The sequence below is a fragment of the Cavia porcellus genome, unplaced genomic scaffold (genome assembly GCF_034190915.1).
Source record: "Cavia porcellus strain 051 isolate PalLab524CR breed Dunkin Hartley unplaced genomic scaffold, mCavPor4.1 scaffold_2, whole genome shotgun sequence".
Lineage (NCBI taxonomy): Eukaryota > Metazoa > Chordata > Mammalia > Rodentia > Caviidae > Cavia > Cavia porcellus.
The window spans coordinates 87,788,646-87,815,208 of record NW_026947485.1 but is presented as its reverse complement, the minus strand read 5'-3'; the positions used below and the strand labels follow the sequence as shown (position 1 = coordinate 87,815,208).

The following is a 26,563-nucleotide window of genomic DNA, read 5'->3' as shown; positions in this document are numbered from 1 at the left end:
AGTTTGGCACCATCTGACCTCTGGTTCTTCCTCAGAGACAAAATGACTACAAAAGGTGAATGTTTTGAAGCAATTCAGAGCACTGAGGCAGCACTGTGCCATTACAACTAAAGAGACTCATAAAAGACTTCCACAACTGCCTTAGAGGGTGGCAAGAGGGCTGGGGATTTAGGTCAGTGGTGCAGTGCCTGCCTGGCAAGAATGAGGTCCTGAGTTTGATTCCTAGTACAGATTAAAAAAGAAAGAAAGGAAGGAAGGAAGGAAGGAAGGAAGGAAGGAAAGAAAGAAAGAAAGAAAGAAAGAAAGAAAGAAAGAAAGAAACAAGATGGATGGCATAAATGTATTGCAAGTAAGAGGGATTAATAACAATGTGTCCTTTGCTGTAATAATTTTTTAAGAGTTTAAACATTTCACTGTGTTTTTTTGTTCACACATCGTATTTTATAGAGTATCTCAACTTGAGTTTTTTCTCATAATTAAACTAAAATTTGGGCAGTATTTTTGGAAAGGAATGCTACAGGCAGAGTGCCAGTTTTGATTCCATCTTATCAAAGCTACATTCTGTGAACATGACTTAACCGCATGGACACTGACCTTACCTACCTGTCAAATGTCTCCACTGTTGGGTTACTGTCCCTTTCCATACTGCCACTTTGTGCAGCCTCCAGGTTGTAACCCTGCGTAGACTGCTTGCAGGTTGCATTGAAAAAGAAAGACTACAAGCCTGGAGCAGGGAGCTCTCATCACTGAGAAAGGGCTGGAGGGGCCTGCACAAAGGTGGAAAGAGGAGGCCTGAGTGAGTAAGGGCTGCCAGACCGGACAGACCATACTGCGGGATAAAAGAGCAAATCTGGGGTGACTCTGAGGCTCTGTGTGTCAATTATTAGGGAACTGCTCTGAGGCAGAAGTCATTGTAGTCATTGGCTACATCTCCTTGAGTCAGCTTCTCCTCGAGTCCTTTTTGTCCATGGGTAAAATGGGGTTGATACAGGGTCTTCAGATGATATAGGGGAAAAAAAATTAACTCTGAACCTGCTAGATGCCCAGTACACCAAGTTCATGTTCCCCAAAACTGAGACTGATGTTCCCCAAAAACTACAGAACAATGGAGGTTAAGAATACGAAATTTTATTGAGGGAGAGATGTAGCTCCTGCCTGAGAGAGACAGGAGGGGGCCCGAGTGGGTTACCGTGGGCCCCATTTTCTAGAGGAAGTTTTATAGAACAAAATCATAAGGTAGGTACAAAATCAAGAGGTGGGTACAACGTGGGACAAAATATAATTAACCAATAGGATTACAGGTATTGCTGCTTAGGTAATGCTGATCCAATGGAGATGCAAGTTATTTATCAAGTGTACATAGAGAGAACAAAGAACTTCTCAGGAGGGAATGGGTGGGGCCTTGGCCACCCAACAGCTGACTGATAATGTAGTGACACTATATTGGACCAGGTGTTACCACTTATCCCTTGGTGGGCTGTGTAGACTGGTCTTTCTGACTTTATCTTGAGGCCTGGCTCCAACTGATGCGCATGCAACCACAGTTGTAATGTGCTTTCATCTTTTGTATGGACTCTCTCCAGGGCCCATCCCTGTCTGACTACTGATAATATTTCTATCTAACTTAGCTGACTATAATGCTATCTTATCGAGCTTTGTGGGAGAGCAGCAATACTGAGGAGCTATGAGGGTGTAAAAAGCCATCAAGCACAGTGTCATTTCAAAGACTGATTCAAGGATCTAGAGAGGGAAGGGAGCTTGGAAGGGCTCACTTGTTACTGGGAGATCCTCAACATTTCAGGTAACCCAGAGCAAGGTGTAACTCATACTGAAACTCTGTCATAAACTTGTGATTTCTATCTGCCAAGGCTTTCATTTCAAAACTGCTTTCTCTAATGTGTTGTTTCTCATGGTCTAGCTCATGGTCTGACCCCAGAGTTAAATAACTTTAGTCAGGCAAGGCTGGCTCTGGGTTTGAAGGGTGGCCCAGTTATCCCATCATGTCAAAGTCTGGACTTGTGGCCTTCCTGTAAGGTCTGAAATAGGAACATCTCCCCAGAGGCCTCAATCTCAGGTCCATTTGCTGAGATATTGAAAAGTGACATATTAAAAAATGGGACTTTGAGTTTCTGTCCTTGGGGCTGGGGATTTAGCTCAGTGGCATAAGTGCCTGCCTTGCAAACACGTAGTCATGAGTTCAATCCCCGGTACCGATTAAAAAAAAAAAGAGTTTCTGTCCTGCCCTGGAGAGTCAGTCAATCTCTGTCTGTCTGTCTGTCTGTCTGTCTGTCTGTCTGTCTCTCTCTCTCTCTCTTCTCTGACAGGCTCTTGCTGTGGAGTCCAGGATGGCCTTGAATTCACTGTGTAGCTCGGGCTGACCTTGAGCTCACTGTGATCCTCCTTCCTCAACCTCCCGAGTGTTAGAGTATAGGAGTGTGCCACCACGCCCCGTTACACTGGAGTTTCCGAGATGTGGCTTACCTGCTTTTGTTTGAGTCTAAAAGAAATTATAAAACTCCTCAGTTAGCCTTACAGTTGGAAGTTTACAGCACTGGAGGTAGTAGAGGAGTCTCTTTACCTTTTCAGGCTCTTCCTATTTCCTCATTATTTAGAAAACACTCAGCCACACTCTTTTGTCATTGTACTCTTATTTAGATAACAAAATTGATGAGGCTTGAAGACTTTATCTGTGTCTGCCCAAGTTCCAGGATAAACAACTGGAAGAGCTGGGAAGAGCTGAGAAGACTGGAGGGTGAAAGACACTTCCTGTAGTAACTCACTGGTTATTTGGGGCAAGAATATGAGCTCTTTTTAGTTTCCCCATGCTTATAAGTTGTAAAGGATTACTTCAGTGAACATCTCCATTAAGCCATGTACTAATAGCAATTCCTATTTTCCTCTTTTAGAACTATTTTTTTTTAATTGTCTTTTTAAAAAACAAGGTTTCACTCTGAAATTCAGGCTGGACTTGAGCTCACTTTGTTGCCCAGGCTAGCCTTGAACTCACAGCAATCCTCTTGTCTCAGCCTCCCAAGGGCTGGGATCACATGAGCCACCATGCCCAGCTACCCTGGAGTTTCAGAGTTTTATTATTTTGTGTTGGCAACATTCAAATCCCACAAGTTATTTTGAAATAATCAGTTGTGTGAACCATAGTTATCCTTCCATGCTGTCAGACATTAGAAGTTATTTTCCTATGAGGCACCCCCATACCATTTCCCATTCTCTCCATCCCACCCTCACCCCACAGTATTTCCAGACCTTGATAGCTGCCTTAGTTTCTGTATATATTCAAGAACATGTAGTGATTGTCTTTATTTCCCTGACTTATTTTTACCTAATATAGTGTCTTCTTGTTCCATTTGGACAGAATTCTTTTCATGGCTAAATTATACTGTATGCATCTACCATGTTCTGTTTATCTAGGTTAATTTCATTTCTTGACTCCTGTGGTCAGTGTTGCACTAAGCATGCAAGCATGGTTTCTTCAACATATTAATTAGCATTGGGATTGCTGGGTCATACAGCAGTTCTATCTCCAGTTTTCCCATAATGGTAGCACTGATTCACAGTCTTACTAATGGTGTACGATAGTTACCCTTTCTGCAGATACAACATTTGTTATTTTTTAGACTTTTTGGTAATAGCCATTTCTAACTGGGGCTAAAGAAAAATGTGCATTTGTAATACTGGCACAAGGGGCTTCTGATACAGGGATCAATTTGATCACCTTGAGAATTGTCACCAAGCTATGAATATCTTACCACACATACTGTGGATGTTTCCTTTATAAGCCATGTCCTAGCTGCTGCTTTTAGAACCTGTTAAATAAATTATTGCCTGACTTTGTAACAATTTCCTGATTTATACAGCATGGAAGAAGCCCAAATTTAGAAGTCTGGATGGCCTGGGTATAAATCTTCACCCTCACAGTTACTCTTACTTGGGAAAGTTGTTCAGCTTCTCTGGGGCTCTATTTCCTCACGCAGTGAGTGGGAACAATACTGCCCACTTCACTGAGAGACAAAGTTGGGGAGGATGAAATATTATTTCCTTTGGAAGTGAGAATTAATTTTAAAAAACTCACTGTAATGGTTGATACATTGTGTTAATTTAAGAAGCTTAAGTGACTCCGTAGGGGACCAGGGTCCTCTCTGTGAACATCCTGAGCCTGTGCTCAGAGGAGAGCATGGAGGTTTGGTGAGTGCTGTACCTGCCCTAGGGCAGGTAGCCTGCATACACTATAAGGAGGAAGAGAGGCTTGCTCTTCCCTGCTTTTTGCTCTTGCTGCTTTTGCTGTCTTCTGCTGCCATGAACTGTGCCTGTCACCACACCACCCTGCATTGGAGCCAGCTGATTATGGACTGAAACGTCCTCAATCTGTGAGCTAAATAAACCTTTCCTTCCTTCATATTGGCTGTCAGGTATTTTGTCCCAGCAAAGAGATTAAAGTAACTACCATGCACATACTCTCTTCCAGCACTTGGAGCAGATACTGTTAAGTGACATTTTTTCTTAATGCCCAAGAAAACATATTTTTGGCCCTGATACAGATCACTTTCAAAGTCAATTGTAGTACCATGCGCCTCCTTAATTCCTTTACAAAATGCTGAGTTGTGTTGTAGATGAAGGATTTCAAGAGTGATCCCAGCTGGTAGATAAGGAGATGCAGGTGACCTGCAATGCTGGTCCCTTGCCTGACAGGTTCAGGACCCAGTACAGAGGGTACAGATCAGATGTTTGACCCGAAACTGCATCTGCTCTTAGTCCAGATTTCACAAGAAGAACTTTGTTGCTCAGAATTTAGCCAGTAATGGATTACTTGGACTGTCTTGCTCAAACTCTTTCCATGTGAAATGAGAACATTACGCAGGTCTGAGAAAAACAAGGAGCTATTATACTTGCATGTACAGTGAGCTCCTTAATGTAAGGTGCTTTTTTTCCTCTCTTATTTCTAGAGTTTGACCCCAGCACTTTCACATTGAGCTAAACCTCCAGCCCCTAGTTCTTTGTAATTTTTATTTTGGGGCAGGGGCTTGTCAAGCTTTCCAGGCTGGGCTCAGACTTTCCATTCTTCTGCCTCAGCCTCCCAGAGTGCTGGGACAACAGATGTCCACCACCGCACCTGGCTCATAAGGGGTTATCTAAGTTGACCTCAGCAGTATCTGCCCCCATACCCTTATCCAGTGCCGTTTTGCCATTTGAGGAAAAAAATCATCCTTTTTCTTTATGTTGGTTGATTAATTTTAATTTTTTCTGTTCTTGTCCCATATTATGCTCATGTGGATACTTAAGACATTTGTACGTATTAAATGGGTTCTTAGACCCCAAATTAGAAAAGGAATCTGATAGCAGAAAAGGCCTGTTTGCATTCTCTGGCTGAAGAAATTGCAAGTTAACTGAAGATCTTGCTTGTCTGAAAACCACAAGTGTCCTCACACTGCCTGCCCCATTGACCCTCTGAAAAAGAAGGCACATTCTATTCCCAGACCAGGGCAGTCCTGGAAACTGACAGAACAGTTCCCCAAAGTCCAATGATGAGACTTTGGTCTGAAAAGAGCCTAGAAACCATCTGGTCCAATTCTCTTTACTTTATGGGAAAGGAAAGAGGCTCAGACGGTTTCACATGGCTCCTAGGTTAGTATTTTCCGAAAAGTTTTTTTAATTAATATATGTTTGTGATACATAATGATTGCATTCATCGTGAGGGGTTGAAACAAATGCAAATCACATCTTAATCCTTTTTACTCCCTCTTCTCCCTCCCTTCTCTCCTTCCATCCCTTGGTCTCCTTCCCATTTGCAAAAGGTCTAGTTTTTTATTTCCTGTTATCACTCATTTTTCTCTTTAAATTATTTATACTTTGGGTTTCTCATATGAGAAGAATGATGCAGCTTTTAAGCTTGTCTGTCTAATTTATTTTAGGTAGCATTGTCTCAAGGTGTGCCTGGCAATATTTAATTATTGCCTGCAGTGTGTGTATCAGGAGCTGTGTATATAATAGGGGTCTCCTAATAGGTGTCCTACAGGCCTAATTTCCAAATTAGGACCAGGAAATTGTCTCTAGTGAAGTTGATCAGAATGTGTCCGACACATACTGAGTAAAAAGTAAATAAACATTTTCTGTACTTCTTGGTGCAGAAGCATACTGCTGTCATGGGAGCTGGGGCAGGGGAAGAGACATACAAGTAGGAAGAAAAAAAAATCCATGAACCTGAAGAAATAGTCTCTAGTCTCAAGGAATTGGCAGTCTACAGCCAATTCTGGCTAAAACATACTAGTTCAAGAAAAAGATACTATGAATGCATGTTTAGGAATAGTGAGACAGACAAGACTGTAAATAATGGCCCACTTGTATAGTCCTAGAGAATTCCTAGAGAAGCAAAAGGGAAAGCGTGGCAGGCTCCACAGAGCCACGAGCTGGGTTGTCCCCAGCAGACTATTAAAGTCACTACTCTCTTAGTTACCAGTGATGCTTGTGGCATGGGGCACGGCTAATGCTCAGCTCATGATTTTTTTTTTTTTTTTTTTTTGCATCAGTAGGTTCACTATTGCTTAGCAGGGAGGCAGGCTGGTTGTTTGGTTTCACAGTGTCCTAAGTTCCAACATGGCGCAGATCTCAGGAGCAGATGCTGGTTTTCCCCCTGGAAGGGCCGCAGTCTGCCACAACGCCACCACTTACCAGGGAGGGGAGGTGCTTGCTTGGCTTCCCAGTGTCCTAAGTTCCAACATGGTGCAGATCTCAGGTCCGCTCATGATTTTTCAATGAGTATGTGACTCATAAATTCCAAACGATAAGGGTAGCTAGCTATGCATCATTTTTTTGAGGACTGTTTTGTAGGAATGCTCCCATCTAACCTGGATCTTTTGTTTTTTCCAGTGGCCCACCCTCAGGACCCTCACCACCCGTCGGAGAAGCCTGTCATTCACTGCCATAAATGTGGGGAGCCATGCAAGGGCGAAGTGCTTCGGGTGCAAACCAAGCATTTCCACATCAAATGTTTCACCTGCAAAGGTACCGTGCCTCCAGCATCCCTGCTGTGCCTGTTCCCTTGATGCTTTGCCAGGCCCTGGATGGTAGCATAAATGATTTCACAAGCCATTAGGAATCACTGACCTCTTGTTTGAGATTTCATGAAATTATTGTGGGGAAAACAGATCCCTTCAAGACTGGTAGTTCCCAGGTCTGTGAGTACTCATTGAAGTCTCTGATCCTGAGAGGGACTAATTCCAGGGACAAACAATGGAAATGGGATTTTGTATTTTGCGTGTTCTATTTATTTCTCTCTGAAATAAAAGATTTCCACTGCAAAGGAACCTTGCTCCAGCATCTATTCATTAAAGGAGAACTGAAAAACTTGTAATTTTGGGGAAATTAAGTCACTATCTTTTCTGCGTGTCTATGTGTGTATGTGTGTTGAGAAGTGAGAATTAAGAACATTTTGAAGACCTCCAAGGCAGAAAAAATACCCCGTCCAAGAAGCTATCAATTGGAGGTTAATTTCCATAAATAAGGCTCACAAAGGGCAGCATCTCAGTATGCAATGTGCTGGCTTATTATTCCAGATGACAGGCATGGCTGACTGGGGGAAGAGGGAGAAGACGGTGGTTTATGTGTTTCCTGCAGAAACAGGTTCCTTGATCTGAGGGCACATCTGAATAGCTCAGGATGTAGATAAGTAAGGTAGGGAGAGACAGAAGGGAGGGCAAGACCCTGAGCTTGTTTGAGCTTTATCCTACACATGGTCACCACTTATCTCTTGAAACTGAGCTTCATTTTGAGAATCTTGAGCACTGTCATCCCAGGCCATCCATCCGTCCCAAGCTACCTACTCCCCTCAAAGATTTAAAAAAAAAAGGGGGGGAAGTTTTCTAGAGTCCATGGCTATTTGCTTCAGTGAGTATAATAACTTTTCAATGCATGCCTTTTCCAAGAGAGAAAGCGTTAGCATCAGAAGCTTTGGTGAAAAGGAGGCAGAGGAAGGGAAGGAGCTCAGCTTCTTCAGTTCAGCTCCCTGCTCTGTGTGAGGGTGGTTAGGGTATTATAGCTAGGCGTTTGCTAGATGAGGAGCCAGAGCTGCTCTTGCCACTGGGGGCAGGGGAATGGGTTGCCGTGTGACCTGATGGAGGATAGTGTGTTCCAATAGAGCACCCACTTTCCTATATATGCACCTTATAATATTGTACTAAATGCCTTAAGTATACACAATAAAATGTATTAAAAACAAATGATGTAATATACATGTTATATTTAATCCTCCCAAACTCTGAATGAGTCTGATAATCAAACCAAAGTTTTTGGGCAATCTCAGTTAACCGGAAACATGAGAGTGACACCTGGGATGGAAGGATACTGCCACATCATAGGGCTTGGGTTCTGCTGTTGCCGGTGCACCAACTCTGTGACCTCAGCAAGTTGCTTATGTCTCTGTAGCTCAGTGTTCTTTATCTACAAAGTAAAGGGAGTAGTCCATAGGATACTTAAATCACTCAAGGTCTGAAGGTTGCAGATTTTGCATATAGATAACCAGATATTTGTGTACCATACAATCAGAAAGTACTTCTGAAATAGCATGTCATAGAGAAACCTGTTTTCTGCTTGCATCCAGTGTAGCTAAATTGGAATCAGCATTATATTTTGTTTTTTATTCCTCACAAATTTTGTGTAAATTTTTTATTTCCGACTAGTCCTCTAGGAGTGGATTAGTAGGAAAAAAATACAATTCATACATGACCGTGGTCCTTGGATATATTTCATATTTCTAGTGAAATTACTCAGATCTTGACAGTCTCTGTTCAATATCTCTAGGTGTTTGAATACACATCCATCCATGTTGCATGGTGGATGCTTCCTTGTTTTGTCTTTTTCTCTTCTAGTTTAAAACTGAGGATCAAATGCAAGTTATTTGTGATGGAAAGTTAAACTATATACTTTGCTTCACACTATGAATATATTCCTGATAAGTTGAATTTGTGCTCAACATCACTTGTACTTACAGGAATTATTTTTTGATTTAACAAAATGAAGGAGTCAGCTATTTTAAAGTTGTATTTTTCCTGATTTAATCTGTCATTATCCACTATCTTGTGTCACACATACCTAGGGTCACCCTTTTCTTTAATATTCAAACAAAGCAGTCTAAGTTCTCTATAGCTTTTACAATAGAAAAGCCATGACTTCCCCCAGGATCCTAGAATAGCATTGCCCAGTAGGAATGTGGGGCAAAACTGTGTGTGAAATTCCAAATACTTTAATAGTTGTATTAAAAAGTGAAAATAACAAGTGAAATTAAGAAATAACATAATATACCTTATTTAGTCCTATATATCTAAAATATTATTTCATTATGTAGTTAATATAAAAATCCTGAGATATTTGACTGTTTCATACTTTGCACATCTCGGTTTGGGTTAGTTACATTTCAAGAGTTCAGTAACCACATGAGTCGTGGCTCCCACATGGGATAGCACAGTGTCAGTGAGGTTTGCATTCCTGTGGTCTCCTCTCCATTCTTGCTGGTACTAAAGCTTTGGTCTTCCCTTGTGAGTGCTAAGCCTTTCTCAATGTTTCATCCTGTACTGGACATCGGTCCCTTCCTCCATTTCCCAAAGGACCACTCACCCCAGGCATGTTTTCGGCAGACTTTGGCGAATGCCTGGGGCAATGCAGGGAAAGTGTAGCACGGGTTAGGTGACAACTGCTTTAATATTTTCAGGCCACCTGCAATGAAAGAAATTTCTCATTGGCCAGTCCTCCCCCACTCCTGCTTCCTCCTTGCCTGCCTGGCCAGCCCTCTCTCCCTCCTCTATCCCTCCCGTTTCTTCTCCCCTTCCCCTTCCCTTTCCCTTCCTTTCCTGATCTCCTCTCCTTCCCTCCACTCCATCCCCCTTCCTTCCTCTTCAGTCCTCCTTTTTCTCCCCCTCCTTCCTTCCTGCCTTTTAGTTAAAAGACTCATTTTCAGACAGACTTACAGAAAAATTGAGTAAACAGTGCTGGTCAGGAGTACCGCCCTCCCTCTGGTATCATCCACCAGGGTACCCTGGGCTGCCCTTGCCCTGCCCTCATGCTGCTCTTTGTGGGTAGGACTCAGGAACTCTGGTGCACACACGGGATGGTGAGCGACTAGAGTAGCTGGTAGATATGGGTTGGGGGACAGGTTCTGGGCAGGAGTGATTATCGGAGACCCCCAGACTCTGAGGAGGGACACATGGTAGGGACCCCAAAAAGAAAAAGAAAAATGTGCAGGCCAGGGCTATTTTTTATACTTGTTCTGAACTTCAAATGCCTCCATCCTGCTTGTGCTCTCTTCTTTATGAAGACTCTTTCCCTCCACTCCAGTCAGATGGAGACTCCAGAGTTCCTCTGGACCTATACTTGATAATCCAGTTTGGATGATTTTCCAGAAGTCTCTCTGATGAAGGCATTTTCCTTCTAGCTCACACAATCCTGCTTCAACCTAACCTTTAAAAAACAGCTCCTTTTCTTCCTATGACATCTGAAGTAGAGTTGTGATGTTCAGATAGGGAGGGAGCTGATGTCCTGGGGCAAAGGCCTTTGGGTGAGGAGCACACACCAAAACAAGCATGGCTTTGGGTGAAGAGATGGCACAGTGCCTAGGGGCATCTTCACATGCCAACTGTAAATTCTCTCTTGAATTCTCCTCCCCTCTGACCTTCACATATACACTGTGTTGACAGAGCCCTATTACTTGACTGGAGCAGTGGCTGTGTTTTGCAGTTAGAATGAAAGGACTAAAATATGAATATATGTAGCAATAAAAACAAAGGATGAATGCTTTGTATTTAAAATAGGTCTTGAAAGAAGGAATAAAGAGGGCATTGAACATTTTATTTGAAAGCTAAACATGCAGAAAATGGGGATATATTCCTGTGGAGGAATTAGAGACTATGCATATGTTTAAATCAATTTTTAGTCTCTACAATTTCCTACTTAGCTATAATAGGCAGCTAGTTAGTTTGCTGTGATAGTTAGATGTAATAGGATCAGGGAGGGTAGGTGAGCAGAATTTTGCTAGTGAAAACATCTTATTTCCTGAAATGTCTGACATCTTGGGATATGATAGTTTGAGAATTATCTATCTCTCTTGGTTATTTTTCTCCCATTGCTGAGACAAAGTACTTGACATTCAAAAATGAAGGAAGGAAAGGTTTATTTAGTTCACAGTTTGTGGAGGTTTCAGTCCATATCTTCTGGCTCCAAAGCAGGGTGGCACATGGCAGAGGGGCAATACTTCAAAGCAGTAGAAAACAGCAACAGCAACAAGAACAAAAAGGGAGGAGTGTGAGAGCAAGCCTCTTTTCTTCCTTTATATTGTATGCAGGCTACCCACTCCAGGACAGGTGTAGCACTTAGACACATAATCCTAGCATTCACCTGTGAATCAATCACAAACTCTAAAAGCCTGCCTCCATGACTGCGTGAGGCTTTGAGGGGGACACCTAGCCACAAATCATAACACCATCCGTTTACTAAACGTTAATTGAATGTACACTCCATACAGGTTATCATCTAATTGTAGAGAAAAAAAGGATAGTACACCTTGTTTGATTTCAAAGAGCTCAGTAACTATTAGTAGACACACACAAGTGAGCAACACTTACAATATTGAGAGTAATATGTACTGCTGAGATGAGATGTACAGAACAGAGTGGAGGCTAGGAGACCCACCAAGGAGATGTAATGGTACTCCAGGTAGAAATAACGTAAGTTTAACAGTCAGTGTGATAGAAAATAGACAGATTTAAGAGTTACTTAAAATGGATAGGATTTGGTGACTAAATTGGAGGAATGAAGGATGCAGTTTTCCAGTTGGACTACTTGAGTGGGCAAATGGGATTACTACCAACTAAAATGTAGGAGCACTATCTCAAGTAGTGTTGGGGAGAGAGATGATGAGGTCGGTTTGGTTAAATCAGTGGTATGTCTAGGATTTGGGAGATTTAGCACTCCAGAGATACTGATCTATGCTTGAAAAGATTTCAAAATCTTAGGGATCTAGTTGGTAACTGAAGCTATATGGTTGTTTGTGAAATTTCCCAGGGACTCAATAAAAGGCTGAAACTAAATACTAAGGAATGTTAGTATCTGAAAGAAGTAGAACCAGCTATCATGTTGGAAAATGTGCCCACCTGGGAATAAACGAAGAAAGTGGTTTAATTGATGGTTGGATTCTGTAATTAAATTAAGAGGAGATCGCAAAAGCCTCTGCTATTTCTTATAATAGCCCAGTGGGAGTGGAACGTGACTGCAGGATACCGGGTGGAGGTGTTCTGTCTTCAGTTCTCAACGGTTTTGTTTTTCTTCTTGCCCAGTAGCAGCAATCATTCTTCTAACCTGGGGGAGTTGTTCTAATGGTCTCCATTCATTCTCCAGTGCTGTGATAGGTTCGTGTAGTTGCTTGTCATCACCATGGATGTATTAAGTACCCTATGAGGATAAGAATCATAAAAACAAATTCAAGGTTGCTGTCTTCCATTTGGGTGTGGCATGTGATGTACCTGTTGGCTTCTCAGTGTGCCATGGCTTCTAACAAGGGATAAATGATCAATGTCTGGCACTTCTAAGTATTTCTTAAACATAAACTATAATTCATTTTAATTATATACTGTATTTTTATTGTTTATTCTTTTGATATTTATTGTAATTGTTATCTTGAGTATTTTTCAGGGTATTGCCCTAGATCTATTCGATTCTTCCAGAAAGTTCTAAGTTTGGATGTGTCCAACCTAGGGCGGCTCCCAGGTCACATGTAGCCCTGGATAACTAATAATGCAGCCCACAGGCGTACACTTTTACCATTATTATGTGATTTTTTTAGTGATATTTTTCTTTTTTTTTTTTTTTTTTTTTGTCTTTTTCATTTTCATCGGTACCAAGGATCGAACTCACGACCGCCTGCTTGCAAGGCAGGTGCTTATGCCGCTGAGCTAAATCCCCAGCCCCTGTTTAGTGATATTTTTCATGACTCCAACTTGCAGTGCTCAAGCATACTAAACACCTATGTAAGTTTTCTTTAATCATTAAAATTGGGATTGTGTTACTTTATAAAATAAAATAATAACTTAAAATATTTTTAAAAGGACTTTTTATTACTCATACAGATTAACATTATCATGTGTGGGTCAAGGCAATTCCTCTTCACTTGGTGCAGCCCAGGGAAGCCAAAATGTTGGATACCACATTCCAGAGCATTTAGAAAAAACTGATAGGGGAAGGGAGGGTGAGGGCTGCCCAGAGACCAAGAAGACTGGTTAGCCAAATACTCTGTCTTTGGTGAGCCTTTTCTGGATTATGCTCTATGAATTATCAGCTGTTCCTGCATTGCAACTCTTCTTGACGGTTTTTTTCCCTAATCCCTATAATTATTTAGCATATCTTATTCAACCCCTCAAAGGCAGAAATTTTCATTTGTTGTATTCATTACTGTTTACCCAAAAACCTAGAATGGTGCCGGACCTGGGAGGTGTACCATGGAGGAATGAATGAACAACACTTTCTCCGAAACTTGAGTGTTAGTGAATGTTTCTAATGGCATAGCTAGTCAAAAAGATCTATCAAGTTCTTCCTGTGACGCACGTCTGCAAATGGTCACTATGTTTGGTGTTATTAGCTTCTGAAGAGCTCAAGTAAAGACATCTATCTGTCCCTGATTGTGGAGCCACCTGTCTGCCTGGCAGAGCCAGCAGGTCAGAGAGCTTGTGCTCAAGTCCACTCTCTGGCAGTTCTTGCTGCCGCTTAATCTTCTGGTTCGGACTACTTACTTTCTCTTGTGGGCTCACTTGGGCAGACTAGTTATGGGGTTATTTTGTGGCTCAACTAAAAAACTGATAAAAATGCAGGATAAAAGCAGCAGGTGTTTTGGTTTTGTTTTCTTTTGTGTTTTTTGAGACAGGGTCTCACCATGTAGTTCAGGCTAGTCTTAAACTTGCCCAGGGTGGCTTCAAACTTGTAGTGATCTTCTTTCCTCAGTTTCCGGAGTACTGGGAATGCAGGTGTACATCACCACACCTGGCCTCCAAACACAACATTTCATACACAAGAATAACCTCTTTTTAATCAGCTTTTGAATCTAAATTTTTATGAAACTGACAGTCTTTATAGCAAAGACAGAACAGCCTTAAGGTTCATAGAAATGGCCTCAAAGCTCAAACTTAATTATATTATGTAGTATTTATTTCTATAGATTTCTTACTACATGGCAGCAACTCTGGTATTTGATTTATGGTAGTGAACTGAATTGGCCTTTTAAAATTTCTAAGTGTTTGGTAGCATCAGGAATCAAACCCAGCGCCTCACAGCTGATAGACACATGCCTTACCACTGAGCTACTCCCCCACCAGTATGGTTGCCTTTTAAAATAATTGTATTTAATAAAAATGAGATGTTTGTTTTTTAATTAAGGAAGTTGAGGTGGGAGAGAGAAACGATAGCCACCACTGGTGAGAGTGGTCCGTGAGTAGGGTCACTAATCCTAATGCCGCGCTGGCGTTTGTGTCTGAAGCCGAGAGGCAGCCTTGCATGGCAGGCTTAGGAGTTGGTCTGACATCTTATAACCACGCTGTCCTCTGAAGCGTAGCTTCACAACTGCACTTGGGTAGATGCCATCAAACATGTTAAATATTATGGTGAGATTAGTCTGCTGCTACCTACACTGCATTAATGAGCTTTTGGTTGTAAATTTGAAAAGTATAAAAGGTCATTGTGGTAGAATCCTAGATACCCAGGAGACTGAGGCAGGTGAAGTCAGCTTGGTGACTTTAGTGAGGCCCTGTTTCAAAGTAAAGTTTAGAAAAGGATGGGAATGTAGCTCTGTGGTTCTATCCTTTGTACTACAAAAAGAAAAAAAAATCATGTAAGAATTGATTCTTTCTTGGTCACTTTTTAACCAGAGAAGGCACTTTGATAATAGAGAGATTGTATAGACTGAGTGAGAGGTAAAGAAGGGTGAAAGTAGGATTTTTTTTAACTAGGATTCCTTGATGAGGTCAACCAAAACTTGAAAATGTTTTTATCAACACTAAATCCAAACCAAAGGACTTGTAGTAGCCTTTTCAGCAGTGGAAGAGGCATGCAGAGCCGTTTTCAAATGTCCTTCCGTAAGATGAATGTTCTTCTCAAACTTTCCCCCAGGTCCCACATTGACCACAAAAACCAGAAAAGCATGTTTGCAGTGAACCTGGGAAGAGGCAGAGGCCTTCTCATGTGCCTGTGAGCTTTGAACACTGAGTTTTCCTGTTACAAGTGACAGAACCTTCAGCGAGAAGTGGGGAGACCGTCCTAAGAGAGAGAGATGGTGTATCAGGAGATACCAGCAATATGGTTTGAAATATGCCTGGAGAGGGGTTGGATTTATAAAACAGGTTAAAGCAGGGTTTATAAAGTGTAGTCCAGAAAGTAGTTCTACAAGTGACCCAGGTACTACTTAACAACTCCATTTGCCTGTTTTTACACAGAGTCTCGGATGATCAGCATGTTGTATGGGTTCTAGTTTTTAACCTGCTCCCTGAGCTGCAGTGTGCACCCAAGTTGAAAATCACAGCTTTGTTGGGCTTGGAGTTTCTAACTCAAGTCTGTGGTGGGGTGGTGGAGAGGAAAACAGAGAAGAACATCAAAAGAGCAAAAGACAAGTTATTTCAGATGTTTGAATAGGAACCAATATGACTCTTTGGGTCTAGGAAATTCTATAGAATTGGGTGTTTTTTTTATTTCTTTAGAACAGTCTTATTAAATATAGAATTTCGGTAGGAGACACTTGAGAACCTCACCTATGGAGACATACAAATGCGTGCTCTAAATATATCTGGCTAATTATGTGGAGATGGACAGCCCATGGCATTCTGTGACTTTGTAGGGAGATGTGTGCGTGTTGAGGATTGAACCCAGAGCCCTCTGCAAGCTGGGCAAGTGCTCTACCACTGGCCTACTATACCCCAGCTTCTCACTCTGCCTTTTAAAAATTTGAGACAGGTTCTCATTAAATCTCTGAACTGGCCTTGAACTTGCCTCAGCCTCCCAAGAATCAGAGATCTCAGGCATGTGCCACTACGCCCAGCCCCTTGTGAAGTCTGAAGATGAAAAATAAAGCAAGAACACAGAATTTTATGATTGTTCAGCAATAACTCGGTCCTTGTGAACAAGGACTGGTCTCAAGGAGCCCTCAGACTGAAATAAGACATCTAGGATTGCACAAAATGCAGTTTAATAGGGGGATTTACAAGCTTGGTTCTGGGAAACAGCAGAGCTAGTTGGACCCCTTGAATTGGGGACAGAAAGATCAGTGTTTATATGGTTTAGGGCAAAAGTTATTTCATCTAAGCTGATACTGTCTTAAGCTAGTATCTTAAGAGGCAAGCACACTCCAGGCATCAGGGCCCAGTTATAAAGCTCCACACAGAACTCTTAGAGTTTTGCCTCTTTGTAAGTTTGCAAGGAAACGTTGCAGGAAAAACTGAGTAGGGTTTCTCTGGGGCAGTCTTAGGGGTTGCAACTCAAGATAGTTACCGTTGTATCTGAATCCATGCAATTTCTCTTTGCACCCATAAGTACAAGACAGACAAATGAAATCAAGTGATTATCAGAGAGGAAAACACTGGATAATCTAGGGGTGTCATATAAATTATAGACATAAACATTTGTTTATTCATCAAATTTTTTGAGTGCTTAAGCAAGAGTGAGGTATGATTAACTTACAAATTAGACATTATCTCTGTCTTCATAGAGGTATTAATCAGACATTCATGCAATCATAGAAATATGACTTACAGTGGCACAAGTGCCTGTCTGGCAAGCACGAGGTCATGAGTTGGATCCCCGGTATCAGATAAAAAAAGACTTACAGTGGTGATGGGAGAAGTAAAGGGACAAAGATGGCACTGTAGGAGTGATGTGGATATGCACCAAGGAGGCCTTTGTGTTTGGGGAAGGGGCCAGTGGTCAGGAAAGGCTCTCCCTCCCATCTCCACTTCTTCAAGAAGAGATTTTTGAGCTGACTTATTAAGGATAAAAAGATAACCACCTAATTCCTCCTTGTAGTAAAAGTCAACTGAATGAACTTCGCTTATCCAGAGAGCAGATTTCCATTCATTCTTACTCCAAGTCACTTCATGATTGCATACATTAATCTAAGCATATTGACCTTGATGCCCTTCACATCTTTGCCATGCGAAGTGTTTATGGAGCATCTGCCATCTATCCATTCACTGAGCTGGGCCATGAGACGTGTATAGGATACAGTAACTGCCTCCCTAAGAACCTGCGATCTGTTGGGAAGCAGGGTCTTACGAGTAGAACCAAAGCTGACAGCAGAATGCATGCAGGTGAGTGGTCCAGACACCAGATGCAGTGAGTGAGAGGTCACTTACTGCTCAGTGGTCTGGGTATATTGCCAAGGAGGGAACAAGACATGAACATGAAAGCATGTGTGTGTCATAAAACTTAATAACCTTCCCAGGATTAGAATGAGTGGGGCACTGCTGAGTGTGGGCAGGGCTGGGCCTGCCTGGTTCAGGACAGTGGGAGGTGATCACAGAGGTATGACTGGAGCTCAGATTTTCTACTAGAAATAGGTGGGACCATCCTGTTCCCATTGTCATTTAAAAGATGGCATGTTAAACATTGATTGTAGTAACTTTCTTTCTTTTCAACCATGAGGCTAGTTTTGTATGTTATTGATAGTCACATTATGTTAAAAAGATGTCTGAACATACGTGTCTGTGTAAACTTTTTAAAAAACAGGTCATGTGAACTCTTGGGATATCCATTGCAGAAACTCATAGGAAATTATGTTTTGCTTGAGGCTGCTAACAATGTGAGCCCTACTATGTATTTTAAAAAAAGAAAAATGATACTTTGGTCGCTTTTTAAGCTCCTTTCCTCCTCTTGTGTTTCAGTATGTCACAAAAGTCCATAATTAAAATTATTTAAGTATTTCTCTAAATCTATTAGAAAATTCAGACTACAGCTTCTAGTGTAAGTAAGCTAGAATGTATTTTCCAAGTATTAGTCTATTTTAGAGACTACCTTCTATGAAACAGCTTGAAAAAACATTCTATCTCTGGTAGTGCTTTCCATAGATTTTGGGTGGTGTTTACCAGATTAGTATCATTCTTCATAGAACAGGCATTTTTAAGGTACAAGGATTTTTACATAGCAGATTGGTGAAAATTAAGAAATGAGGTAGGGTTAAATTAGACACAGATTAAGGATTTTCTGTGCCTAAGTAGAGTTGTACTATTTTAAGTGCAGTGGTATTGTGTGAGTTTATCAGAACTACCTGTATGTCTAACATCTGAAAGAGAACTTTAGTAAGTGGTTAAAACTGTGATCTTGATGTTCTTTTCTTTCTACTGTAACCCATGATCTGACCTAGATACACAGGTTGAGAAAGTGGCCTTGTGTTGTCCACATCCACAAGTTACCCAGGCTAGCTGTCCTGGGTAAAAAGGCCTGTATTCTACCTTCAGGATCAGCCGGAGCAAGGCTGTCCCAAGAACAAAGAGTACCCACGGCGCGTCGTGTAAAAAGGCTGCTCCAGTCCAGAGAACACCAAACCCTTAGGTTGCTACATGGGCAGATTCCTAGGCAGTGGGGTATCACGTGATATTAACTTCCTAAGTGTATAAATAAATGCACTGAGCAGTTCTTTTTCTCCCATCAAGAAAGGGCTCCACCTGATCTCAGCTTTCTCTATCTTAATTTCTTCACCTTTTTGCCACCCTTCAGGGTCCTCACCCTGGAAAGTTTGAGAGCCCCATGGGCTGCAGCAATCTACCCTGAATATTTTCTAACCAGATAAAAAACAGCTTCCTTCAGGAGCCTCCTCTCATTTTTAATCAACTTTGTGGCTATAACTGTAACCTTATCTAACTTTCATCTTTTGGTACACATTAAACAAACTTGGCCCCATTTTGCATCCTTAAGTGAAAAAGTGCTGATTTCCTTAAAATAACCAGCCATAAACTTAGAGACCATTATTACTGTGAACTCTTTTAGGGGAGAGTTTAATCCCAATTCTACCTACTTTTGTATTCTTTTCTATCCCTTTAATTATTCCTATTGCTGCCTATGGCTCTTCTCATCAACCTTAAATTCTGGCACAGTAAACTCATGACATTCTTACTGTCTCTCTTTCTGGAGATCTTCTTGCAATTGCTAAGCTCAACAGGAGCATAGTCTGACACTGTACAGGGCACCTATGAACCAAAATTATCTCATGAGTTGTTGAGTTGTGACCAGTCTTATTGCTAGAAGTTCAAGACTCGTGAACCTAAAGACATTGGATAAGTGGCATTGATCTATCTTGGCAGTACCATATTGGTGTCAGTTAGGTACTTTCAGTAAAAGAGACAGGACTGTGAGCTGAGTCAGATACAAATGCCCTTTACTTTGTTTTATGCCAAGAGAGCCCAGGCTCCAGATGCCAGCTTCACTTAGGGCAGTATGAAGTAGGAAAAAGTCGACAAGCTTCTATTTCTCTAAGCATTGTGGAAGATACAAAATAGCATACAAAGCCTTCTTTGCTTTCAGTAAGCTCAAGATGGAGAGGAGGAGATAAATTATATTGGCAATATATGGAATATAAAAGAGATCACATTAAGAACCAGTTATGGTTGATACATCGTGCCAACTTGAGAAGTTCAGAAGTTTAAGCCACTGAGCAAGGGTCCAGGGTCCTTACTTTCTCAGCCGGAGCAATGGAAGGAACGGAAATGCAATGAGTACTACACCCACCAGGTGTAGCTTGCTTGCAATGTAAGGGAGGAGAAGAGGCTTGCGCGCCCCCCCCCCCACTTTTGCTCTTGTTGCTTTGCTGTCTTCTGCTATCTTGAACTGTTACCCCTCTGCCATGCCACCCTGCTTGGAGCAAGCTGATTATGGACTGCAACCTTCACAATGTGTGAACTAAATAAACCTTTCCCTCCTTAATTTTGGGTGTTGGGTATTTTGTGTCAACAACAAGAGAAAAGTAACCAAGACAGAGCCAGATGTCAACAATAGTTCCAGAACCCAAGGCTGTGGTTGGAAGTAGAGGATATGAAGAGGCTTCCAAGCTTCATGGGGAAGCCAAACTCGCGTGGGCCCCTTAGGCTGTGGAGGCAGAGGGCTGGCATCAGCAGAGAGTGAGGGTGCAGAATCGGGGAATCAGTTTGCCTGGAGTAAAGTACTGGTGTCTGGGAAGGGCCAGATGAACATTTGGCAGAGCAGAACAGGAATGCTACTAGATAAAAGTGTTGTTCTTATGGTAATTTGAAGGGACTTACCAGGTGGTCTCCTAGACGCCCATGCAAACTGCATTCTGTAGTGACATATCTGTGCCTTTACCTGTTTTCTGTAGGGTTGATTTATAGATGCGTATAACCATCTTTGGAGCTTGTTCTTTGGTGTTTGGGAGTTCATAAGAGGCACAGGTGCACCAGCACTTTCTGTAGACTGAAGAGGAGAAAAAGGAGAGAGAAAGGCAAGAGAAACCTCAGTAAACTTTGTCTGTGGATCTAAAATTCAAAGTAGGTTTGTCGATAGCTTTAGGATTTCTCCTGGAGGTAAGCAAGTTTGGCCTGCTAAGTACAGGCAGCCACCATTTCTTTCTTGTGCACGTTTCCAGCCCTAGTGCCTGAAATTAAAGTATGTTGAAAAAATTCAGAGAGCTGTTATTCAGGGGTGGTATGGTTGTTTCTTGAGCTATCTATAATTAATATTGTTTGCATATGAAGTTTAATAACAAGTGCTAAAAACAAGCTTGTTATATTTTCAGAGATTTTATTAATAAACAGAGGTTCTGAAATGGTTCCCTTCCAACCAAGGCTCTTATTATTGTGAATTCAAACTTCGAACTAACTACAACCTCTCAAATGCCTTGCTTTGGCATCTCATTTTACCCTCTGGTTGAGCTCGTAACTGTTTCCTTACTCGAGAAGGATCGTTGATTTTGATGTATGGTTAGCATTTAGTGTGAAAAGTTGTTAACTATGTTTTTGAGTCTTGATATTTGCTTCCAGGATAATGCATTAGCAAAAGTTATTTCTGGCCAGAAACTGCCCCCTCACATTATTGTTGATGAGTCTCTGTTCCAGCTATTTTGGGCCCCAGGCTATAGTGGGTCGGCTTCCAAGCTGTGTTCCGTGGTTGTTTCAAACACACTGCTCAGAACAAAAATGGACTGACTCATACCCCCTCACTGGAGTGGGATTTTGGTTGTTGAGAAAACGCTTTTTGTAATAAAGTCTACTTTTGTAATCTTTATTAAAAAAAAGAGTATAATGATTGGAATACAACTTGGATGAAACAAATTTGTCAACAAGAATTTTTTTGGAGTAGAGAATAGAAGATAGTTTGCATTCATGGTACTAACCCATATGTGGAGTGTTTGGGAGTTCTGGTCTACCCAACCTGAGTCTCTAGCCCATGGCATTTTGAGGAGGGGGCAAGGATGCACTGTTCCAGGCAGGGTGGAACAGGATTCTGATCTAACCAAGGGTAAAGTAGTACATAGTCTTTATCCCAAGAAATAAAAGGGAATGCAGGTCTCAGGCCCTAACCTCATGGGGCAAGGTAGGAACAGCTCCTTATACCCATGATGGACACATCGCTGGCAGAGTGGCAGACCACTCTGTCCTGGAGTCCTGTTCATGCCACTAAAATGCTGTTCTGTTGTCACCCCTATCTATGTTCCCTTTCTGTTCCATGGTATTTTTACAACCCAGGCAGCTCTTATTAATTTTTTTATGATTTAAGATTTTTTTTAAAATGTGCTTGTTACTAATTTCACAACTTTTATACAAAATTTCTTGGATGTGCATATTTCCACTTAACATAGTAGTTAATTGTGTTCAGTGGTTTATAGAGAATGAATTCAAGAGCATAAAACCAAAAACACACAGGGCTGCTTGTAGCCAGGCTTTACCGATGGCAAAGCAAGACAGAGTTCATTGCTGGCCTTGAGTGGGCAGTGTTCTAAAAACTGATCATGGAGAGGAAAGAAACTCAGGTCTTCTCCTAGCAGCCCTATGTTTAAATGAAATGAATCCACCCATATTTTTGCCTGGGTTTATGTTAACTTTCAACTAGAGCAAAGACAAATGGAGCCCCTAAAGTAAGGAATCTAAATATCTCATGCTAACCTTTGACCTAATTGAGATTTTTATGATTATAAAGATGGGAAGTTTTTGCTTTATGCCATCAGCTATAATATTTACTAAATTGTTAATATAAAATGGGTACAATATTGTTAAAAATTTGTTTAATGTTCATTTTTTTTAGATAATATACTTTTTTAAAAAGTTAAATCTATGACTCTCATGCAAGTGCCGACTGAGGACATATCAAAGATTTATTCGGTTTATTAGTGGCGGAACCAGCAAGGTGGTGAAGCTGCCTTGAAGGAGAACTGAAGGAAAGGGTCATATGGGCATTCAGGAAAGAGTGTGAGGCTGAGATGGCTGGAGAGATAGAATACTAATTAGTGCTGCAACAAGATTATAACACTGGGCAGAAATCACCTACATCTCCTCTGGACAGAGTTAGCATTAGCTTGAAAAGTCTGAACCTTTAATCAGCAGTACAGAGCTTGTCAAACACCGATCTGTTCCCCCTGATAATGAAGTAATCCCGCTAAGCTGTTGAAAGAACATGCTTTCCTCCTTTTCTCTTGTTACTAAGTTTTGGGTAATTTTTCCTCACATTCTGTTAAACAAGGTGAGCTTCCATTGATAGGAAGAACCTAGAGCTGTCAAATTCATGCAGAAGACAGAATGGAGAGTTCCTGGGAGCAAGATGAGTTAATGCGCTGAATGTCCACGTGAAAATGATTAGGTTGGTAAATTTTGTATATGGCATCACAATTTCAAAGAAAATTAAGCATAAGGCAACACATAGGTTTATGAAAAAAGTTAATAATTCCTTTTAGGAGGATGATGTGTATATAAACTCTCTTTTCCTTATTTACAAAAATGTAGGTACAATTTTCTAAAAATAAGATTATTTTAATTCTTTACTCTGTGACTTCTGTTCTTTTCACTTAATGATACATCACAAACTGAATGCTGGTTTTATCTGTTGATCTAGTTCAGTCTTTTGAATGCCAGTTTCACAGACGAGACATATAATTTATTCAGCTACACTGTGGGTAGAAATTCAGGTTGTTTTCAGACATCTGGTTCTTTTTTTGCCCAGTTTTGTTTTTGTTTTTTGTTTTGCCAGTACAAACATGATGACAGCAAAATTGTTTCAGTGCAGGAGTGTGATGTGGAGGGCCACTATCTCAGGGGTGACAGTCATAAAACAGAGAAGGAAAGCCTGACTCTGGGAATCCCTTTGTTAGGGAAGCAGATTGGATTTACTGGCCAGTTGAAAATGTTGGTGTCAAGAATGAGGAAGTGACTGCTGCTACTAATTTATTGAGAGAGGGAACAGAAAAACATCTGAAGCTTTGAGGGGGAAGGTAGCAGAGAAGCTGAAAGATTAGAGCCTCTTTGGAAAATGCTCAGTTTGAGCAAGAAGCGTGCTGTCTTGTAAAGTCACAGCAGAGATCACTGATTGCACAAAGTCCTAGTTGAAGCTATGAGAGTGGCTGAGATCTGCTCTGAGGGAAGGAGATGGCATCTGTAGAAGTTATATACATTTAGGGCCCTGAGACTAATCTGCTTTTCTGGAATGCAAAATGGCTTGAAATTTGTCACAGCCACTCCAGACCTAGGAAATATAATAAGAAGTGTCAGCTACATGAGCTTTCCCTCTCACTGCTGTTTGGTATGCCTGCAAGGACTTCTGCCTCTTTATACACTGATTTCCCTGTCGTTTAAAGCCCAAGAATTAAATGGGACAGTTTGGTAACCCATCTTGGCCACCACTGCTTTGAATTTAGGGGAAAAGCAAATCAGATCTCAGGGGGGCTCAGTTTGGCATCTCTCAGCAGTAATACAAAGTCATTTTTAAAGCTATGCTAGGTTCATAAAAACTAGGCTTTAATGAGAAGAGTGTATGTCCATAGCACAAAGTCATGTGAACCAGAGTCATGTGAACCAGAGATGCTGAACAGAAGTGCCTTGAGGAAACAGTAGACACAAAGAATTTCTGAAACATTCAGTGTGTGCTTTAAAACCCTTACTGCTGACCTCTATTGGCATAAAGATTACCCTGTTGCCACCAGATCTTTTTTTTAATAAAAGGTCCGTGAATTTTTATACCAAGATTGTTTGATGAGAGGTGAGAGTAAAGGAAAGGATTAGTGATCCAAAAGCAAAGTTTTCACATTTCTCAGGGCTTTGCGAATACACCTAAGTTTGTAAGACTGAGTCATCAGAGTGGCTGATGTCATGGAGGTGTGAAATCAGTGGGAACCTGCCCAACCTGACATAGGATTCAATTTTAAAACTTGTATATCCAGCAGATAATCATGGTTGGAAGTTCCTGAAGACTCCAAAAGAGTAAAGATGATAACTCTTGTCTATAACGCACCTTATCACTGAGGGAAAAATAATAACATATGGGCAAATAAATACATGAAGAAATGTTCACCATCACTGATCGTTCGAGAAATGCAAATTAAAACAGCACTGAGATTTCATCTCACTCCAGAAAGAATAGCTGCCATCAAGAAATCAACTGATAACAAATGTTGGCGAGGCTGGGCGGGGGGGACACTGCTCCACTGTTGGTGGGAGTGTAGACTGGTGCAGCCACTATGGAAATCAGTATGGAGAATTCTCAGAAGATTAGCATTGGAAGTTTCTTCAACCCAGCTATTCTCCTCCTGGGTATTTTCCCAGAAAAACTGAAACGGTCATATCACAGTGATATATGTGCACCCATGTTCATAGCAGCACAATTTGTAATAGCTAAATCTTGGAAATAACCAAGATACCCATCAACCGCAGAGTAGATGAAAAGGATGTGGTATTTTTATACACTGGAATATTACTCAGCTATAAAAAGGATGGTCTTGAGGCCTTCATAGGTAAATGGAGACAACTTGAGACTATCCTCATAAGTGAAATAAATAAGAATCATATTTATAAATATCACATTGTGTCTCTAGTTTAAAAAGTAATAAGAAATGTAGGAGTAATAAAACCCAAAATGTGTAATTGCTATTATAAAAAAGAGAGGAAAATAAAGTGCTCTAAAGGATATAACTGCATGTATGTTTAAGTGTGTAGGATTGATAACCGTATTACTAAGTTTTTGTTGGATCATTGAACAGAACTGTTTGCAGTCTTGCTATTTGAATGTTCACTTTGTATGCTTTACTTTTGTAACAACTATTTCTAAGAAGACAATATGTAATTATCAACTAGTAATTTCTTACTGTTTTTTTTTGAAATTATGTAGTGTCTCCATGCTTTTTCTGTTTTGTTTCTTTCTTTAAATAAAAAAAATAATAACATATGTACCTAGAAAAATACAGAAGGAAACTCTAATTCATTCTCTGGCTGCCTATCTCAGAACATCATTTCCTGTCACTGGAAGAATTGAGGTCAGAATGAGGCTAGTCCCTCCTTGGGCTCCCCCATAACCCGTTTGGTGAGGAAGAAGCAGGTGTGAGAACCATGGGGGCAGGAGGAGATGCTGGCAGGTGACAGGAGGCAGCAGGTGGCCAACAAGCTGTTTTCCAGAGAATAGGATCACAGTAGTATTTATAGGGTGGTCAGTTACAGGCCTGATGGACTCTGGCCATAATCTTGAGTTACTTAATTATGAATTGCAAAGAAGAACGTGATATCTGTGGAGTGTTGATCTAAACAAAGACCAGTGAGTCCGAGTGGAAAGTTCATTTGTAGCTGCTTTGTCACCTTGAATGTCTTTAGGAACTTGCAGTTAGTAAAGAGTGCTAACCAGGCAAGGGGACTAGTTATCCTGCCAGAATCTTGCTGTGCTCAGCACTAGTGCATTAGTTGCGTTCATGAGTCATGGGATCTGACCAGGGGAACCCTGAAAGTGTTACAGATCCTTCAGAGAGGGACTTCATGATTGAGCTGTGTCTCCCAGCCCCAACTCAATGTTTTTCCTACCTGGTTGCAAGAATACACAAGAATAATACTGGATTCCTTGCCCAAGGCCCTTAATTTTAGAAGAGTCACCTAATCTTGGCAATAGGGACATTAATGTTGGAGATTCCCAGCTTTCTCTGTTCTTTCCTAGTCATTTGGCAGGGAAAAATCTTTACTGTTAAGGGATCCTTTAGGTTTTATTTGTGGACAAGTCGTCATGACCTTTTCTGGGTCTTGTCTGGACATGCAGACCAGTACAGCCTGTTTGTTTATACCGTCTCCCAATGCCACAACTGCACAATGTGGAAAGAGACACCAAAATCCAGACATGACAGAGCATCCTCTTTTGCATGAGCTGAGGTCATGAATGACAGTTTGTTTTTTTGTCTTAGACATGATTCCTTTTCTTTCCTCTTTGCCTGTCTGGTTTTTTTTTCCCCTCTGTATAATATATAAATAATTAGTGTATGCTATTTGCTGCACAAAGAGAAAAATTACTGTCTGATTTTTTTTTTCATAGCTATGGAAAAGTATTTCCAGAGTATGAAAAAATAGCTTTT

At 41.1% G+C, this 26,563-nt stretch overlaps 1 protein-coding gene across 15 annotated transcripts in view; it reads left to right on the top strand.

Annotated features, from left to right (window-relative positions):
• Ablim1 (actin binding LIM protein 1) overlaps positions 1–26,563 on the top strand; it is a 291,033-nt gene that overhangs the window by 140,075 nt on the left and 124,395 nt on the right. For all 15 annotated transcript variants that reach the window (XM_063244792.1, XM_063244794.1, XM_063244793.1 and 12 more), the window contains exon 2: positions 6,880–7,014. In XM_063244792.1, coding sequence (XP_063100862.1) covers positions 6,880–7,014 — 135 coding nt within the window. The remainder of the gene's footprint in view (positions 1–6,879; positions 7,015–26,563) is intronic.